This window comes from Psammomys obesus, unplaced genomic scaffold, assembly GCF_907164565.1.
Source record: "Psammomys obesus unplaced genomic scaffold, mPsaObe1.curated_primary_1811, whole genome shotgun sequence".
NCBI classification, from domain to species: Eukaryota; Metazoa; Chordata; class Mammalia; order Rodentia; family Muridae; genus Psammomys; species Psammomys obesus.
This window is the reverse complement of record NW_026596057.1, coordinates 4,903,587-4,917,579: the sequence shown is the minus strand read 5'-3', so window position 1 is coordinate 4,917,579 and position 13,993 is coordinate 4,903,587. Positions and strand designations below refer to the sequence as shown.

The 13,993-nt window shown below is 43.5% G+C and overlaps 1 protein-coding gene and 1 non-coding gene across 2 annotated transcripts in view; one reads left to right on the top strand and one right to left on the bottom strand.

The window, feature by feature from the left end:
* Positions 1-13,993, top strand: part of Adcy10 (adenylate cyclase 10) — a 70,429-nt gene that overhangs the window by 19,768 nt on the left and 36,668 nt on the right. The window contains exons 12-15 of the mRNA XM_055624611.1: positions 1,082-1,137; positions 6,485-6,641; positions 10,276-10,468; positions 12,138-12,224. Of these exons, the coding sequence (XP_055480586.1) occupies positions 1,082-1,137; positions 6,485-6,641; positions 10,276-10,468; positions 12,138-12,224 (493 nt within the window). The remainder of the gene's footprint in view (positions 1-1,081; positions 1,138-6,484; positions 6,642-10,275; positions 10,469-12,137; positions 12,225-13,993) is intronic.
* LOC129689507 (U6 spliceosomal RNA) lies at positions 3,952-4,055 on the bottom strand. The gene has a single exon (XR_008722115.1). It is a non-coding gene; the product is annotated as a U6 spliceosomal RNA (small nuclear RNA).

The window sequence follows — 13,993 nt, the reverse complement described above, 5'->3', positions numbered from 1 at the left end:
GAAGAATATGACAAAGCAGCATGGCAGAACAGAGAAGGGAATGATCCAACATGAAATTCACAGTGAAAGGCATATTCACTGGCCTGTATTAGACACTGTCACCACTAGCTATGGGAGGCTGGGCAGGTTTCGACATTTCAGGTTTACTCACTTGTAAAATGGGCGTTAGAGTAACACTTTCCTTCCTGATGTTTGTTGGCTGGTTGGTTGGTTGAGTTTTGTGGGTTAATTTTGATAGACCTGGGATTGAACTGGAGGCATCACAGGTGCCTGGCAAATGTTTTCCCACTGGGCTACAGCCCCAATACAGGAGTCATACTTATTAATATTTTTTGGTAGAATTGAAGATGCTGATTAAAAAAAAAAAAGACAATTAGTAAGAACTTGGAACTATGCTAGACATGCAGCAAGTGTTCAGCAAAATCAAGCTATCATCGAGCAGTTCATGGACTCTCTCCAGGATGGGAGCCGCTGAAGCACATCTAAGATTGTTGGGCTCTACCTCCCCCAAAGGGTTCTTGACTGCCAGTGCAGGGCCAAGAGTCAGCTGCTGAACAGGCGGGTACAGAAGTTGTTTGGACTCTGTTACAAGTAGATCTTCTCTTCTCCCCTCCTGGTATTTACAAACAGGGCATAGAGACTTGATTGAACTCTAAAAAAAAAGAAGAAGAAAGAAAAGACTTAAGAACTAGTCACTTGCTAGGCCCAGTGGTGGCACATGCCTGTAATCCCAGCACTCAGGGAGGCAGAGGCAGGCAGATCTCTGTGAATTCGAGGCCAGCCTGGTCTATAAAGTGAGTCCAGGACAGCTAAGGCTACACAGAGAAACCCTGTCTCAAAAAACCAAAACCAAAAACAAAATTTGTCACTTTTTTTAATGTATTTATTTTATGCATTTGGTGTTTTGCCTGCATGTATGTCTGTGTGAGGCTGTCAGATCTTGGAGTTACAGACAGTTGTGAGTAGCCATGTGGGTGCTGGGAAATGAACCCAGGTCCTCTGGAAGAGCAGTCAAAACTAGTCACTTTTGCTCTCAATGTTTCTGTTTTGAACCTAACATCTTTTCTCTTTCTCTCTTTAGCATGTTTGGTATGGCATATCTCATCTGCAACAGATATGAGGGTTACCCTTTGCTGGGTACGTAGTGAGCCTTGATTTGAAACGTTCTGTTTTGGGGGGGGTTGTTTTTTTTTTCTTTTAGGGGGGCAACTAGAGACTAATTCAGGGTCTCATGCATGTTGCAGAAGTTCTTGATTCTTAGAACCTCTTTACTGAACTCTAACAAGACATACAGAAAAAGGCACCAACGAGAAGCCCGTGTCCTGATGAGTTATGACAAAATGAAAATAGGCACTTATCATCCAGCTCAAGAAATAGAAAAAATAAGGTCAGAGAAATGGCATGGTGGTTAAATGTCTGCCATGTAAGCCTAGAGACCTGAGTTCAAATCCCCAGAAACCACATAAAAAGCTGGGCATGGCTTCAGGCTTCTGTAACCCAAGTGCTTTGGAGTGGAGACAGGGGATCCCTGCTCTCAGTGGCTGGGGAGTCCAGCCAGGGGCTGAGCCTGTGTTCAGTAAGAGATCCTGCCTTGGAGATAAGGTGGGGAGTTATAATAAAAGACACCTGTTGTCAACCTCTGGCCTCCATGCCTCTGAGCACACGAGCACCGACATCTGTATGTCTGTGTCCCACACATGCTCACATATTTACTCACACAAAGGAAAATAACAGTGTGTTAGGGATTCTTACATGTGCCTTCCTGCCTCGGCCCTCCTTACCTCCCCCACCCCGGGGCTTCTAACATTCTGGATTATTTATGTTTATTTTAAAACCCACACAAACCATGGTGGCATTCAGATTTAATTCCAGCACTCAAGGTGAAAGAGATGGGTAGGTCTCTGTGAGTTTTCAGCCTGGTCTACATAAGAATTCCAGAGGCTACATAGTGAGACTTTGTCTCAAACAAACAAACAAATAACTTAAATCTAACATGATGATTTTTTAGCTATTTAGGAGGCAGAAGTAGGAGGATCTTTCAAGCCCAGGAGTTCAGGGCCACCCTGAGTAACATACAAATGCCTATCTCTTACCCATACATTGAAAAGTATAATTTATACTCATGGAACCATACTTTAAAAAAATTGTAAGCTGGGCACGGTGGTGCTCGCCTATAATCCCAGCACCCAGGAGGCAGAGGCAGGTGGATCACTGTGAGTTTGAGGCCAGCCTGGTCTACAAAGTGAGTCCAGGCTACACAGAGAAACCCTGTCTTGAAAAACCAAAGAAAAGAAATATTGTAAGAATGTTTATTCAAAAGGAGGGAGAAGATGGTTGGAATGGTCAAGAGATACAGAGACTCCATGACATGGCCAGGACCACAGCTTCTGTCATGGGAAAAAGGAAGGAGAAAAGACCAGAGCTAGAGCAAGGCTAGAAGCTGGAAGGAGGAGGCACTGTATCTGCCCCCCAAAACGAATACCCTCTATTGCCTGCTTCCCCTCCTTTACCTTGGCCACCTAAGATCCTATATTCTGACTCTGGCCCTCTGCCTCCTTTTTTTCTCACCTTGGCTTGCCACCTGGCAGGTACTCAGTGGGATGCTTATGGTCCAACTGCCCTACCTTACTGAGGATACCTCTCTGCCTTCCCTGCTGCTCCCCTTCCCCAGACAGCACCTTTCCCTTCACTGGGACAGAATCTTTGATTCTCCTCCCTCCCCCTTCAGAAAAACAAACACAAAAAATGAAGCACTCAGGAAGGGGCTTCAGAGAGCAAGGAAGAGACTGAAGGAGGAGAGCATAGGATGGTTAGAGAAAATGGTCACAAATCCCTGGGAAAGAGAGCATGCGTTGACGGTGGAGAGCAGACTCTTCTGCCACTCCAGGTTACTGTCCAGGGGACTTGAGCACAACTGAGGATCAGATATTTGTAGGGTCAGCTGGCCTAGAGAGGAGGGGAGTGGGAGAAACATTGAAATGGAGTGACATCCCTTTTAGAACATCCTCTTCCTCCTTTCTCTCTGGAGGCTCTTTAATTGATGGAGAATAGTGAGAAGCTGAATTTCATACCTGTATACCTAGTTCTTGTCTGGCATGTGTCGGCACAGAAGCACAAAAGTGAACACACATGAAAAAACCTATGTAAACTTCCTTTTGTTTAGTAGTGTGTTATGACATGTGCCCCTATTAATGACTGTTTCTATAAGTCGCTCTTGGTTATTACTACATCGGTGCCATTTTATAAATGTACCATTCATTTTTCCTGGTATATAAGATGTGGGTTATTTCCAGGTTCTTACAGAAAATTCTTACACAAGTCTTTTTTATATAACTGTTTTATAATAGAAGATGAGTAGCTTGGAGCCATTCTTGTAATCCCAGCTCTCAGGAGGCTCAGCCAAGAAGATTGCCATAGTGTAAGACACCATCTCAAATCACCACCAGCACAAACAAGCAAGCAAACAAACAAAAATATAAATAAGCATGCATATGCACTTTGTCTAATATACATGTAAATGTAGACATATTTGTGCATATATGTATACATGAGTGATGTGGTCAGAACGAAGTATAATTTTGGTAGATGATGCCATTGTCCTTTATCTTTGCCAACAGCTCCTTTTATCAGTCTTTATGACTTAAAAATTCTAGCTCTAATATGGCTGAGTTCTTTTTTGCCCATGTATCCATCTTTTTAATAAAATGATTATACAAATCTCTCTTCATTTGGGCTAGGTTTTTTTTTTTTTTTTTTTTTTTGAGACAGGGTCTGGCTTGTATTTTTGTTGTGCTGATGACTTTTGTTGAGACAAAGTCCATACAATCCAAGATGGCTTTAAATTAGCTATCTGCCTGAGGACACCCTTGAAGTCATGACCCTCTTGTCTCTACCTCTGGAGTAATGGTATTCCAGGCCTGGGCCACCGTACTAGGTTTCTCTTTTTTCTCTTCAAATATGGAACCCTTCACAGATTTGTGGATCATCTGTGTACAGGGGCCTTGCTAATTATCTTTGTGCCATTCCAGTTTCAACTGCTTGCTTTGCCCAAAGCACTTTCTTGATATTTAATGAACAGAATTCTTAACTGCAATGTAGTTCAATTTATCCAACTTTCGTTTTTACACCTGGGTTTCTCTGTGTGCTAATTAAGAGATCTTTTCTCATCCCTATGTTTTTAGCTAGCTTCTCTTCCAGAAATTCTGTTTTACCTTTTATATTTAAGAGTGAAAGGGCTCAGGGATGTAGTTCAGTGGGACAGCACGTCTTAATGTGCACAACACTTAGCGTGCACAGGATTCAGTCCTCTGTCGCCCACAAACATACTTTCATCTGCACTTTATGTAGAAGTAATGCAGTTGGGATTCTTGGTGGCAGAATTCAAGTTGGACAGGGAAGTAGATGCAAATGAGGCAGCCATGTTCTCGAGAAAGAAGAGACCAGATGCAGCCTGGCTATAAATTCCGAAGACAGTTATTTGGAGTAGCCCTTGCTGTTCCCTTCTGAACAGTTGTCCCTGAAAGACTCATCCCAGTGACAACTGTGTCGCGGTCATCAAGAGAAGACTCTGGCCTGTCTTTGGAGCAGCGGTTCTCAACCTGTGGGTCTCAACCCACTTGACAAACCTCTGTCTTCAAAAATATTTGTATTATGATTCATAGCAGTGGCAAAAACACAGTTACAAGGTAGCAATGAAAATCATTTTTATGGTTAGGCGTCACCACAGCATGAGGAACTATACCAAAGGGCCACAGTGTTCGGAAGATTGAGAAGCACTGCTTTGGAGGAATGTTAGGCCTGAGTCTTAGTGTCTGCTATGCCTTAGGGATGCCAGTCATCCCCCAAGCTGCACAACCCAGCACTCAGGCCAATGGAAATACCCCACTCTCAGGCCTGCAGCAATTACACCCAGTAAGCGAAGGCTCCCTCGCTCATGAAACTAGAGAAGAGGGAAAATATATCTTTTCACCCTCCCCGAAGCCTTGTTTTCCATCCCAAGAAGTGCTTGTAGTGAGGACTGAAAGTAGATGGAGTCCTAACACCTTCCACCTAGACTGACAGCCATCTTGGAACACACGGGATGATCAGCGGACATTCCTCAGTTTGACCCAGTGGGTGATCCAGTCTCTTTAGACTGTATTCCACACAGTATCAGGTAAAAATCAGGTTCACACGCTTTCCCTTAAAGCTATATCCAAAGATAGACTGCAGGAGAACAGCAATGTGGGAAATGCTCTTCTCTGATAAGAGTTCCTGCTTCCAAAAATTATGATGGAGGACAACAAAATTACCAGGGGAATAATATTAGCATAAAAAAGGCATACACCAGTCATTTCAGTAGGATTTTGTTCATCACTTGCTATTGTTATGTTTTTGTTTTTGAAGCCGGTGTGTCATGTTGCTCAGGCTGGCCTTGAACTTGCTATATGCTTGAGCTCCCAATAATCCTCCTCCCTCTCCCAAGTGCTGGAATTATAAGCATGCACAAACATGTCTAGCTAGACTTTACTTGGATAGAAACATGATGCATATATTTAAAGATCAGGTGACCAAAACCTCATTTTAAAATCCAATGTAAGACAGCCTGTGTTCCATGTGAGCAGGAGAGAAAAGCTAGAGGGTTTCACCACATGGCCCCTTGACTCCCCTCTTTTAAGTGAACCTCAAATTCTCAGAAGACAGCTCATAACACTGAAGTTGAGATGCATTTTCACAAAGGGCATGTGACTGCATGGCCTTCTGCTAAACCATAGGCAGAACCTTACACTGCCAGGCAAAAGAAACACCTCTCTTTCTAGAACACTTCTGTGTTCGTGATCCTCTTTCAGCAAAGACATTAGATAACACCCAAACATGTGGGCCCTCTACCCACCGATGACAAAAGGGGAGAGGGGCTCTGTAATCAGCTGTCCCGCAAAGAAACTAGAGATGACCCAAATGAGCCTACAGTTCTTTTCGCGGAAGTTGCTCGTAGCAATGAAAACTTTCTTTCATCTCCTTGGTGTTTACCCAAGTGTCAGGTCTCAGCCTGGGCCTCCTGCTTCGTACCCTTTAAGGCAGCCAAACAGAAAAAATGTGATAGGACATCATCCAGGACAGTTTTTATATTGTTCTCTTTCCTCCCACATTTTCCATATTTTCTACAGTAAGCATGTCTTAGTTGCATAATCAGGCTGTTAAAAAAATAATAAGATCTACTTTAAGGTTAGAGAGCCTACTTGTATAATCTGTGTAAATCTTGATTTCGTGCAGTATGATTAAATTGAGTTGTAATGAGCTCACAGATAGTTTTCCTTGAGAAGAGAGGTATATTTCAGTGGTAAAGCATTTGGCTGGCATCCCAGAGGTCCTGGGTTCCATCCCTGGCCTGGTGGAGACGGTGTGAGGGCAACAATAAAAGAACTTTTCTTCACAGCTTTTAAAAATATATTTCTAAACTATTTTCTGTTGGCGGGTTTGCTTCTTTGAAAAAAACAAACAACAGGACGCGTTAAAGAGATCGACTATTTCATGTCTACTATGAAGGACTTTCTGGTGACTAACTGCAGCCGAGTTCTAATGTATGAAGGATTGTCAGGATATGGAAAAAGCCAAGTGCTTATGGAAATTGAGTACCTGGCCTCCCAGCACAAGAACCACAGGTAAGGGTCTTAAAACTGTTCCTTGGGACCTTAGAAAATACTGACACACTTAAAAGAATTTTACTTTTCCTTGTATAACTTGCCTCATGTGAACTATAGCTAGCTATAGTTGTTGGGAAATCAGGACCCCTGTAGCTGACTAGGTAATTTAATGATAAACATTTCAAACTAAGAGAAGGAGAAATGGTGCTGATATCTGGAAATGCCAATTTAATGTTGGGGCAGGCTTGGGGACTTTAAAACTTCCTGCTTAACCCCAGAGAACAGGTAGGTTGGAACATCTAGCAGAGTCTGAGGACCAAACACTCATGTTTCTTTAGCTACCTGATTGGTAGGCTGCTGCTTTAAAGCTAGTTTTGAGAGTGGGGCTCAGGACGCTGGGCAGTTAGATTTTCAGTCTAGAGGGCAGAGCTAGTGTGCTTAACCTCATACTATTTATCTGTAACCTTATACTATTTATCTGTCCTCACACAAGACATGCCGTAAGGGCTCTCTTCGGGAGGAGCTGCCTGGCACTCTGAGGGGCTTGATTGTACAGTAATGATGACCAAGATCAAGTCAATAGTGTCCCCTATCTTTCCCAGCTAGCCTAAAGGGTATATATGGTGAAAATGCTTGCTCTCTTATTTTTATCCAACTCCTATCACTTCTTAATATCAAGCCTTAAAAAAAAAAAAAAAAGTCAGTTTCAAAATGTCCTTAACCCTGCTGAGGGGAAAATTACCACAGGAAACATTGGGTCATGCCATTACTTATTAAATTCTTACTATGTTCCAAAAACTGCTAAATGCTGTATTATTTACCAGGCTACTGTCACAAAGTACCACAAACTGGGTGAGTTAACCAACAGAAAGGCTAAGAGTCTGATCTCAGGTGTTAGCAGGGTTGGTGCCCTTACAGGGCTAAGAAAATGCTATTCTTTTCTTCTCTCCTAGCTTCTGGTGCCAATGTTTAGTGCTCCTTGCCTTATAAACACATCACCTAAATCTCTGCCCTCATCTTCACAGAGCACTTCCGTGTGTGTGTGTGTGTGTGTCTAAGATTTTACTTATTATGTATACAATATTCTGTCTGCATGTACACCTGCACACCAGAAGAGGACACCAGATCTCATTATAGATGGTCATGAGCCACCATGTGATTGCTGGGAATTAAACTCAGGACCTTTGGAAAACAGCCAGTGCTCTTAACCTCTGAGCCATCTCTCCAGCCCCTGTGTGTGTTTTTACGTGCACATATATTTGTATTTCTTTCCTTATTGGCAGGAGTTTGTGTAGCCCAGGCTAGCTTTGAACTCTAGATCCTCTTACTTCCACCTCCCAGATGCTGAGATTCCAGGCACCACCACACCTGGCTACAATGACAGTTTCATCTTATTCGATTTTACTTTGATTCTCTGCAACTATACTATTCCCAAACAGGGTTGCATTCTGTCGTAGTTGGGAACTAACACATGGATTTTGGAGAATGCAAGTCAATCCTGACCAAGTATCAATGCCCCGAGTATGAGTGCTGTATGATCCCTACTTTCAAGGAGCTTAGAAGAGAAGGACATGACCAGGAAAAGACAATGTGGTGGGGGCAGTGGTAGAGATGAGCAAAAGAATAGCAGAAATGCAAAGACAGGGCATGTAGCCTAAACTCAGGGCATCAGGAAAGTCTTCCAAGAGAACAACGCCAAGATTTGGCTTGTAAAAGTAATTTTTATTCTCCTGATGCAGTTGTTGTCTCTGAGGCTTACAGCTTCCATCTGCTAGTCCTAGGAGCTTCTGGTCTTTGTACAGTCTAGGCCTAGAATGTTTTCAGCCTCTGAGACTTACTGCTGAATAAGCTTGCCCTTTCTAGCTCTTCTGGACTCTGACTGACTGGTTCAACCCAGTTGTTCTGGCTCAAACTCCTCTCCAGGCTTACTGATTCAATCTGGCTTCTCACAGCTTCTGATTTTTTGCTCTGCTTGGTTGGCCTCAAACTAACTCTAGCAATCTGTCCTAATCTTCTGGTTCCTTCTCATTCCCTGGCTCATCTGCCTTTAGCTGTGTCTAGCTTGTTCTCTCTTCAACCTGTCTCTTAAAACTTTTGGTAAAACTGCCTTCTCTCTCTTCTCTCTCTCTCTCTCCCTCCCCTCCCTTCCCCCTTCACTCCTTCTCTCCTTCCCTCCCACTGCCCCTCCCACACCTACTGCTCCTCTCTGTTCTCCTGAGAGTTGGGCTTATCCTGTTCTGTCAAATCTTTCTCTCATTCATCACTTTGTCTAATTTTGTCTCTAAATTAGAATGACTTCCAAATCTGGGTGCTCCCTTCTACAAAGTAACTTTACCTTCATTAGTTGTGAATAAAGGTGTGTGCTAGGGGGTGTGTCCATATTCCAGCCAGAGTAGGCAAGTTGCTGGCTTAAAATCCCTCTACACTGACTTACAGAAAAAGGACTGAGATCAGTGATCCCAATCCCTGGATGAGCAAAAAGCAAAATCCCGGAAGGGAGACAGCCCTGGCTGCATAGAGAACTCTCATCCCCTTGGTGGTGGTAGAGGCTAGATGGCTAGGCAGAGAAGGGTGAGCTACAGCACCTTTTGGTGAATCTGTATGTCACACAAAATAGGCGGTGGGACCCCTGAAAAGAATTAATAATAATAAAAAAAAATTGCTGCAAGAATTGCTTCGGGGTTTTTTTGTTTGTTTGCTTTGTTTTTTGTTATTGTTTGCTTGTTTGTTTGTTGTTCAGGCTTTGATTTGCTTTGAGTAGTACTAGGGGGTGAACACCAGGCTTCACAATGCCAGGCAAATGTTGTACTGCAGATCTGTGCCTCACGGCATCACTGAGATTTCCCGAAGGGGTTGGCTACAGAGGGCCACTGGCATGAGGCACAGGAAGTGGCCTGCTGCTGTGTCTGCTGGGGCTGGATAGTACGAGGCTAAGGGCCCCGGCCTGGATGCAGGGCAGCGATGGCAGCACTGGGAAGAAGACAGCAAGCTTAACATAGTGGAATGATGGAGGGATTAGGATAACAGAAGCAGGAACAAAGAACAGCTTCCAGACAGCTTGAAAAATCTCTGTCCTTGCAGCTGAGCGTGAGAAATCGGAACTTCCCTCCAGAGTAGTTCCGAGTCCCTCTCCGTCCCTCTGGCAGGCTCCACAGTTTACCAAGCCAAGGAGAATGAAGCAGAGTCAGGAATGGATGGGGGTCTGCAGGCTCTTGGTCCAGCTGGGAGTGCAGGGGGTCGGGGGGGAGAGGGGAGGGGACAAGTAGAGGAGGGATAAAACAAAAGACTTTAATGAAACAGCAAACAGTTTATACGCGTCTTTATTCCAGGATGAACAAAAGCTATATGAACCTCGGGATGGGGGTCGGGAGAGATATTCGGGATGGAATGCTTTCATTTGGCTGAGGCTACTGTGACTACCTGGAGAATTGCAAAGTTGGGGGTCTCCACTCTGTGGGCCAGGGCATGAGGCTAAGAACAGGAAGGGAGCAGTTCTTATTCCTGCGGATCTCAAGTGTGAGATTTCGGGGGTCTGAACATGCTCTGCCTTGCCAGTTCCCCTGGTGGCACAGTCCCTGCACCCCGCACCCCAGGCTTTGTCATCTCCAAGAACTTAAAATGTTCTCCTGCTTCTTCGCTGTCTTACGAACAGGGCTGTTGCTATTGCACTGACTAAGATCAGCTTCCATCAAAACTTTTATACTATCCAGATACTCATGGCTAATGTACTAGGTCTGGATACTTGTAAACATTACAAAGAACGACAGACCTGTCTTCAAAATAGAGTCAAGACACTGTTGGATGATAAGTTCCACTGTCTTCTTAATGACATCTTCCATGTTCAGGTAACTAGCTTGTATTAGATGCCCGTGGGGGAAAAAAAAAAAGCTGCAGGCCAAGCACAGCAACTCCTGCCTGAAGCTCTGTGACTTGATAGGTCTTTTGTGACTTCAGACTTTTTGTCTTAGTCAGGGTTACTATTGGTGTAATGAAACACCATGACCAAAAGCAAGGTGGGAAGGAAACAATTTATTTAGCTTACACTTCCACATCATAGTTCATTATTAAAGGCAGGACAGGAACACAAACAGAGCAGGAACTTGGAGGTTCCTGATGCAGGGGCCACGGAGAAGCAAGCACTGCTTTCCTGGCTTGACCTTTCATAGCTTGCTCAGCTGGGTTTCCTATAGAGCCCAGAACCACTGGCTCATCAATCACTAACTAAGAAAATGCCTTACAGGCTTGCCTGCAGCCTGATCTTACGGAGGCATTTTCTCAGTTGAGGTTCCCTCCTCTCAGATGACTCTAGCTTATATTGTGTCAAGAGGACACAAAAGCTACCCAGTGTGCCTTTACTATCCTCTTCTAGTCTCATCTGCAGTATCCAAGTGATAAGAAAATGACTCTCCATCCTCCTTGGAAGTGCATTTATAGTCATCTTTTAAAAATAACTTAGTTATCTAGGGTTAGAGAGCTCATCTGTTAAAAGCATGCACTGATGATGCAGAGGACCTGAATTTGGTTCCCATAATCCACACTGGGCAGGTGACAACCAAGTCTGTAATTCCAGCTCCAGGAGAATCCAATGCCCCCTTCTGGCTTCTGTGCGTACCTGCATCTATGCACAGACCCACACATAAATACATACAAATATAGTTAAAGTAAATAGTTAAATCTTTAAACCCTAAGTCAAGGGGCTAGAGAAATGACTTCATTGTTAAGAGCACTTGCTGCTCTTTCAGAAGACCTGGGTTCAGTTCCCCAGCATCCACTTGATGGCCCATAACCATTTGTAACTCCAGTTCCAGGAGATCGAATACCGTATTCTGATCTCTGTGGGCAGCAGGCATGCACAGGCAAGCAAAACATCTCCACACAAAAAAAAAGTACATTAATTTTAAAAGAAGGTTTTTATTTCCTTAGTCAAGATTTATTTCAAATCCTAAAGACATTCAGGCAAAGCAAAATGATAATTCCTTATAGCACATAAACATTTAACGTAAGGTTTTTTATTCTAGAGAGTTAACTAACCCAGGACACACTGAACACCACATATTTTTTAAATTTACATTTATTTAGTTAGTGATAGAAATTAAGGACGGACTTAGGGCCTCACACATGCTAAGCATTTGCTCTGCCACTGGGCCACCTTCATACCCCCCTTGTACCATGTTATCTAAAAATATCAGACTCAGGAAAATCCAAATGGCCAGATGTTGACTTGTATGTTTGTTGCCTTTCTGTCACAACTATATTGTCCTCTCCTGGTTGATCTAGGGCACAAGGTCATCCTGTTCCCACAGTGATGGCAAATTCTTAGATAGAGTGTGTCCTTGTCTTTCCTATTATATTCTGTGGCATAGAGGAGCCAAGCTAGGGCGGGGAAGCACTGTGGAGGTATCACTTGAGTATTACATCACACTTCAAAACAGTTGAAGTGATTTGCTCTTAGTCATGTGCTTAGGCACTCCTGTTGCTGTTTCCCTCTGCTCAACACTCTCACTCTCTGTACAGTTCCCTGTTTCCCGAGAGATGTCCAGGATGAGCGCATCACGAAAGCAACAGCAACTAGAAGCACTGTTCATGAAGATCTTGGAGCAAGTAAGAGCATCTGCGGCTCGAGCCACTGGGGGAGGAAACTAGGCAAATGGCCACAAAGCCAGCTGCCCCAAAGGCTTGGACTTTACTGGCAAAGTTCTCTGCAAGCATGTGAAAGCCATACCCTTAAAGTGCTTCCTCCTCCCCATCCTTCCAAACCTGAGCTGAGTCTGTTCAGAATTCAGACACAGAGGAACTGGAGAGATGACTCAGTCCTTTAAAGTTATCTTTCTGCTCTTGCAGAGGACCTGAGTTCAGTTCCCTGCACTCTAGTCCACAAGATCTGCCATTGTCTCTGGCCTCTGTGGACAGCTGCACTCATGTACACACACACACACACACACACACACACACACACACACCCCTTAAAAATAAAATCTTAATAACATAAATTATGTATACATATACATATACATACCACAAAACTTAAAATCTAAAGAAAAATAAATAACATATACTTACACACATCTAGCACAGTAGTACACACATAGTCCTAGGACTGAGAGACTAAGGCAGGAAGAATGTTCATTCACAATCTATTGCATGTCTCCAATAGCTGGAGCTGTGCATGACCAAAATAGATACAAACTAAACTTTTCATGAGTGGGTGAATAATTCAGACTAGCTGTAGCCTACACAAGGAAAAGGATACACAGTCTCTTGAAAGTGTAACCTATACCCGAGTTTAAACCAAAACAGCGTAAGCCAACAGCAGGGTCAGGCTCAGATCTGTCTCTGTCAGCACTGTGTTCACACTACCTAGCCCAGGATGCTTGGTAACTATGTTACAGAATAATAATCGTACCCCCAGGGTCATTTATCATTTCTCAGATTAGAATGACTTTTAGCTGACATGTCCATTATTTTTATGTAATGAGTATAGAGGATTCTATATAATTCTGTAATTCAGAACATGGTTGCTCTGACAACAGATCACATCCAAAGACCTTCTAGGTCCGTGTGATCCAGCTGGAATCCAAACACATCTTTAATAGAGGAGACAGAGGCAAGAAGATATAAGTTCAAGGCCAGCCTGGTATAAAGTTTCAGGTAAAGAAAAGTTTAGGTCCAGGTGTGGTGGTATACGCCTTTAATCCCAACTGATGAAAGTACAGATAGTTTGTAGAAGGAAGTACCCACGTTTGAAAGTGATATTTAATTGAGTGGCAGAAAAACTGATGAATCGGAGAAAGATTAGATAGAATAGAAAACTCCCAACTCTACGGAGAAGAGAGGGGAAAGGGGAAATACTTAAGGGGCAATGAGAGGAGGCAGTTTTACAGGACAGTAATAGAGTACCAGGCTGCAGAGAAAGAACACAGGTGAAGATGAAACAAGCCAGAGAATGCGAAGGATCCAGAAGATTAAAAAAGATTCTTGAAGTTAGTTTGAGGCCAAGCAGAGCAATTCAGAGGCTGAGAGAAAAAGGCAAATTGAGTAAGTCAGTTGGGAGAGGAGTTTGAGCCAGAACAGCTGAGTTGAACCGGCCAGCCCAGAGCTCGGACAGAACAAGAAAGGGTGAGCTTATTCAGCTTATTCAGTCTCAGAGGCTGAAAACATTCTAGACCTATGTTAAGATTGTATAGAGGGTGAAAGCTTCCAGGACGAGGCCTAGGTTAGCAGATGGAGGCAGTAAGCATCCAAGACAACAACTGAAGCAGGAGAATAAAAGTTTTCTTTCTTTTTTCTTTTTTCTCTTTTTTACAAATGAGCATTGTTTGCTTGTGAAAGACCCCAGCCTCACACTAAGTTAAACATAGCTAACGCCATTT